Genomic DNA, 6252 nt, shown 5'->3' on the forward strand with positions numbered 1-6252 from the left:
GCCTTTTCAGTTTTGTAAAAAGCAAAAGAAAATGATAGAAACTTCAAAATTTAAAATCCTTCGAGAGGTAGTTATGTTACTACATCTACTAGTTAGAAAAATTTAAAAACTTAAATTTGGACATGTTTTTGAAAAATGTAGGGAAAATGTAAAACGGCTATAACTTTTGCATACGATGTCGGAAAAAATGTATAATATATCAAAATGTTCAGAACGAAAATCCGCATCCGATGGAGACCGCCTATGGCCTGTTTGCAAATTTTTAGAATCCTCAATTTCTAAAAGGAAAAAAAGTTATACTCAAATTTCAGTTTTTTTGAATTTTTGTTAAATCTGGTCAAACTATGGTCAAACTACTTATTCAAGAAGTATTAGTGTTACTAAATAATTATTCAAGAATATTAGTGTTACTAAATAATTATTTCAGTTTTTTTAAATTTTGGTAAACTATGGTCAAACTGTGGTCAAACTACTTATTCAAGAAATATTAGTGTTACTAAATAATTATTGATTTTTAGAACAATAGTTTCAAACTCAAACAGTGAAATGTGTGACTTCGTGCTCAAGCTAAATTCCTGAGGGTTAATAGGATTGCCATCTTACTATTGTGAGGAAAACAACAAGTGCAGACTTGGAAATGAGGGAGAATAGAACCCAGAAGTTAAGCGTGCTCAGGCTGGAGTAGTGAGAGGATGGGTGATCGTTCAGAAAGTTAGATGATTTGGAATGATGAGGGGTGATTAGAGATTAAAGGTTAAATTGAGCAGTGATGAGGGGTGATTAGAGATTAAAATAATTCAGAAATTTGAAATTCAAAAAAAATTCAAAAAAATTATAAAATATCCTTTAATACCGGTTGGTGTTACCAACCGGGACTAAAGGTGGACCTCCAGGCAACGGCCACGTGGAGGGCCTTTAGTCCCAGTTCCAGTTAGAACCGGGACTAAAGGGGAAGGCTTTAGTACCGATCCTTTAGTCCCGGTTTCAGAACCGGAACTAAAGGCCCTTATGAACCGGGACTAAAGGCAACCGGAACTAAAAGCCCTTATGAACCAGGACTAAAGACCCTTTTTCTACTAGTGCACCCATCAGCACCGGCCCTGTAGGCAGACTCCGTGAGGTGGAAACCATCCCATTGAAGGGCCTGAGATGGATCTGCACACGCCATCACACCTGGCCACCCGCACTCCGAGTTGAAGTCGTAGTTATAAGGAGGTCCTCCGGCACCACAACAGGTGAGGAGGGTTGTGTTGCTGTTCAGTCCTGCGAGATGCCATGGGGAGATTGAAAGGTTACATCTTTGCTCTTGTGATGCTACTTTAATTTTGAACTGCGGAAGACCTAAATTAATCAGGAAGGACCAACTCACCAAAATACCCCGGCATATCTAGAAATGCAAGGACGGGTCGGTAGTACTCAGCGGCAATGATCTTCGCATGGGGGTACTTGTGCCGGAGCAGTTTGATCCGCTGGCGGAGGAGAGAGTTGTGGTAGCGCCCCAGCCTGTTCGCACTCTTCAGGCATCCGTTCCGATAGTAATCCACCTTGTTTGGGCTAGCAAGCTTCGTGAGCACTGTGGGTACGCAGCCAAGTGGGAAGATGCCCCCCTTTGTGAGCACGGCGGCACGAAAGGCAGACCCAGAGCTTCGGCTGCAAAATGAAGCAGCGATTAATTATATGTAGTCTATCTCCCTCTCTTTCTCCTTTTAGGCAGCAAGATTAACAGTAGTTGAACAAGTTTTTTTTTTGTTGCAAACAGTAGTTTTTTTTTTGCGGGGTACTTTGCAAACAGTAGTTGAACAAGTTTGGTAGTGCATTTCTGGTTACCGATGAAGTCCAGCACAAGGCGGCCGTCGGTGGCACGTCCGGTGGGGTGGCCGAAGAAGGTCTCCCTGCAGGGGAGGTTCTTGAGTACTAGACCCGGAAGGACGGGATCAGCCCACATGACCAAATTACCGGTGTCAGCGAAGGAGTCACCGAAGCTGATTATGGATGTGAAACGGCTCCGGCTGCCACTGGAGTAGGCACCGCGGAAGTACGCTAGGATGAAGAGCAAGAGGAGCGCTGCGTGAGGTGGACTCATACTTGGTTGCTTGAGCTGCTTCCTACTTGTCAGTTGGGGCTTCCATGCTTTGGTCTCCAAATGCTATATATAAGCAAGCATACCGTGCTTGACAAGGCAAGGATAAGGTTAATTATAATGCACACATAATATGATGATTTTCCAGTCAACCAAATGTGTGTTTGGTGGGCATTTTCTACGAATGTACAGGTATATCTTCTTACTAACTGACTCATCAAGTTGGCACTTACTATTTAAGAAAATATGAGTTGTAGATTGTGAGATTTGAGTAGTGACTATGCACCCAAATTCTCTTTACGACTAGAACAAATGTAACAGTTTAAATGATTTCATTGTAGTTTTGGCCCCTTTTCGAGTAGCTTTTTGCATTACTACGTAACCAGTGACATCTTATCAACAGTTAGAACTACAAAGTGAAGTATCATGGAAATTTACAACTAGGAAGTGGACCATTTCGGGGAGTGACTTTCTCAGCAAAAAAAAAAAAGCAGGGCGACTTTGACGCAAAGAGGAATTGTGTGGCGTACACTTGTACGATAAAACGTGATCATTTTCTATGCTTTTCTTTAGAATAAATTTTGCTTTGTGAGGAACAACTTATATTCCGGCCCACACTAAAACTATGCAGGCCTTCTCCCTCCCTCCCTCCCTCCCTCTCTCTCTCTCTCTCTCTCTCTCTCTCTCTCTCTCTGACAACAAATTTAACAATTTAAATAATTCCACTGTAGTTTTGGTCTTCCTTGAAAATGGGTAGCATTTTTTGCTTTATTACGTAGCTAATTAATGACACCTTGATGAAAATCAAAACCTAGAAAGTGGAATACCATTGAAAATTACAACTAGGGAGTAGACTAGTTCATAAGTCTGACTTGCTCAGCAAGAAATAGAAGCAGGGTTGAGTTGTGCGAAAAGAGGAAATTGTCGTTATTGTGTACACCTTGAATGCAAAATATGATGAAATGTGTTAATTTGCCACAATTTGTCATTCATGTGACTATTATATACCACCCCACACCAACTTGATAGTAATATCGTTAACACGACTGAATATGCACCCGCATTTGGTTGAACGTCCTATTACCAGATTAGCCATTCACAGATATTGCGTTAAAATAAGCTCTCCGGGGCTGCCGTTGAGCATGACACGAGAGGAGGAGGAGGACAGCATGATCGCCATCAGATCCATCCAGCGTTGGCCAAACCCAAATCCTCTCATGACATCAAACAAATATCCCCAATGCACCGAGTCGAACGCTTTGGCAATATCCAATTTTAGGAAGACTAGTGGAAGCCTTTTGGAGTGAGCTTCCTTTATTACATTCTACACATATAGGAAGTTGTCCTGGATACTACGGCCCTTGATGAAGGCACTCTGGCTGGCAGAAATCATTTTTGGGAGCTCCGGGGCGAGACGATTTGCCAGAATTTTACAAGTGATCTTCCCAATGCTGTGCATCAGACTGATTGGCCTGAACTCGGACGCGAGTGCAGCGCCGTCCTTCTTCGGCAAGCACGATGTGTGCCGTGTTCAGAAGGTGCCAATTATCTCCTCGAAGGCTATGGAGCTGGTTTATGGCCATCAACAGATCATCTTTAGTTATGCTCCAACATTTTTTGAAGAAGCCACCAATATAACCATCAGGACCTGGAGCTTTTTCGGCGTGCATCTCAAAAACTGCAGTTTTAAGCTCATCCATAGTGAAGCTGCCCTCAAGGTGCTGGAGGTTGAGTGTGGGCATTTCCAAAAAGTTCCGTTTATTGCGTGGCTGCGATGTTGTGCCTTCCCCATTAGCGACTTGAAGTGATCAAGCAGAATTTTGGCCTTCTCAGTGTGCTCGTGGACCATGCCGGAAGGCCCCTGAAGGGTAGGTATGTGATTCTTCCTCCTCCTCCCATTTGCCCGTAGATGAAAGAGCTTAGTATTGGCGTTTCCAACATGGATCCTTGTTAACCGTGAGCGCTGGCGCCACCGCATTCTTTCCACAGCAGCAAACCCCAGAAGCTTTAGCTTGAGCATCTTTCTAAGAGTGTTTTCTTCATCAGTTAACTGCCTCTCCTCTTGTGCCAGGTCTAAAAGGAAAATCAGCTCAGTGGCCACATTGTAGAGAGCCCTTGCTCTCTTGGTCTCCATTCTATCCCACTTCTTTAGAGTCCTTGCAGTTCTTGACAGTCTTGTATGAAGGACCCTAATTGCGTCAGATGAAACAACTGGCTTCGCCCAAGCCTTATTAACAGTGTCCACAAAATTGTCTTTTTCAGCCAATAGGATTCAAATCGGAACCCTTTGAAGTGGCGCTGATGCATTGGCTTTAGTAGCAGGGGGCAATGATCAGAGATTGAAGAGGATGCAGGGGTGAGCTGGTAATTTGGGAATTTAAGGTCCCAATCTTTGGAGACCAAGATCCTGTTGATCTTAGTCAGGGTGACAATGTCACGCTCATTGGACCAAGTTTATTTTCTGCCCAGGAGAGGGTAATCAATTAGCTCCAGCTCATCAACAACACTCTTGAACCTTCCCATCATCTGCAGGTTTATGTTCCCATTATTTTCGTCCTCGGCTTTCTTGATCAGGTTAAAATCTCCAAGGACCATCCAGCATGGTAGAGCAAACTTCTTGAGTCCCTTGAGTTCATCAATGAAAAGGACCTTGGCCGCATCATCTTGGGGTCCGTACACAGCTGAGATGGTCCATCTGTCATTGTTGCTCCTGTCCATAATCTGCCCAGTAATGGAGTTAGGCCCATCAGCAAGGGGGTCATGAGTGATTGCAATGTCAGCCGAGCAGGCAATCAGGATTCCCCCTCTAGAGCCATTAGCTGGTTTGTAAATAAAGTTGTCACAGAAACGGACCCTCAGTGTTTCGACAATGAAAGCTGCTGAGATGGTCTGCATTTTTACTTCCTGAAGACAGATGATGTTGCATTGGTGCTCAGCGAGGAACATGAGGATAGCTCTTCGCTTAGCAGGGTTGTGGAGACCGCGCACATTCCAATTTAGTATGTTGTACTCCATAAAGAAAACTGAGGGCAACAGTCGACAATTGAGAGGAATTCCCCAGTACAGGGGCACAAACTAAAAAACACAGCCATGTCCAACTCTAGAACAGATTGGACCCAATCCCGGCCAGCAGGTAAACTGGTAACAGCTACAAGCAGCAAGTAGAACAACTGAATAGAGCTGAAGAAGCAGACTAACATTGGAAACTAGTATAGAACAGCAGTACAACATCAAGGAACGACTGTCAGGCCGACTCAATCCCCGGCAGGCTGGGCACCCTCGGAGCGCCGCCCTGAGGCGGACCGGAGGCGGAAATCAGGGAGGAGACAGCCGTAATGAAGCCCGAGGGGAGGGGTTTCTTGCAAATGTTCTTGAGCTTGTCCATCACATCCTCTTCGGTGTCAGTGGCCGCAGCGATCCCCTCCTTCTTCTTCAGGACGTGCAACGCTTTATCCATGGAGGAAAGCTGCCTGGTTGGCTTAGCAGCTAGCCTTCCACTAGATCTTGTGCTCCCTATCGCCGGGGGGCGGTCGGAGACATGTGGCTTGTGCAGCAGTGGAACGGGGGATGGGAGGAGCGGAGCCGGGATTGGGGCAGAGCAGTTGTTGAGGAAGGTCTCGATCTGGATGTTGCTACTGCTGTCTTGGTCACCAACCGAGCTGGAAGGCAGGCTAGAGAGAGCCCCAAGCGGGGTGGCATCCTGGGCCTGGTGTCTTGGAGAGGGGCCCCTCAAGGGCGTGGCCAGATCTAGCATTGGGCCGGTTAACAGGCCCATCCTGGGGCCGTCATCGCTCGGGCCGAGCAAGAGAGTAGGCGGGTCGCCCTCTCGCTCGGCCATACCGAGGGTGGCCCCAACGCTGAGAGCGTGCCCGTGGGGGGCCACATCCACAACGTCCTTGCCATGCAGCGGCGCATGCAAGGGAGGCGACAAGGGGTCCGCATCCTGCATGCACAGCTTGTCCTTAGACCGCATCTCGCCCATAATCTGCACGCCTTGCCCACCTTCAGCCTGCAGCTCGCCAGGAGACATGAGGAAGGAAGCTGGCCGCTGGTGAACTTCCGAAAGCACTAGGTCGAGTGCCAAGGTTTCCTCTGTCGGGTTGTCAGCAAGGACCTTGGTCAGCGGTGCTTTTATTGGTGGATTGGGGCCAACCAAAGCCAACTGATCCTCA

The 6252-nt window shown here is 46.4% G+C and overlaps 1 protein-coding gene across 1 annotated transcript in view; it reads right to left on the minus strand.

The window, feature by feature from the left end:
- Positions 1–4214, minus strand: part of LOC119357678 (GDSL esterase/lipase At2g27360-like) — a 4672-nt gene extending 458 nt beyond the window's left edge. The window contains exons 1-3 of the mRNA XM_037624545.1: positions 4036–4214; positions 1370–1650; positions 1086–1263 (exon numbers count right to left, since the gene is read on the minus strand). Of these exons, the coding sequence (XP_037480442.1) occupies positions 1086–1263; positions 1370–1650; positions 4036–4214 (638 nt within the window). The remainder of the gene's footprint in view (positions 1–1085; positions 1264–1369; positions 1651–4035) is intronic.
- Positions 4215–6252: the final 2038 nt, after the last annotated feature.

Source organism: Triticum dicoccoides, chromosome 2A, assembly GCF_002162155.2.
Source record: "Triticum dicoccoides isolate Atlit2015 ecotype Zavitan chromosome 2A, WEW_v2.0, whole genome shotgun sequence".
Classification (NCBI taxonomy): Eukaryota; Viridiplantae; Streptophyta; class Magnoliopsida; order Poales; family Poaceae; genus Triticum; species Triticum dicoccoides.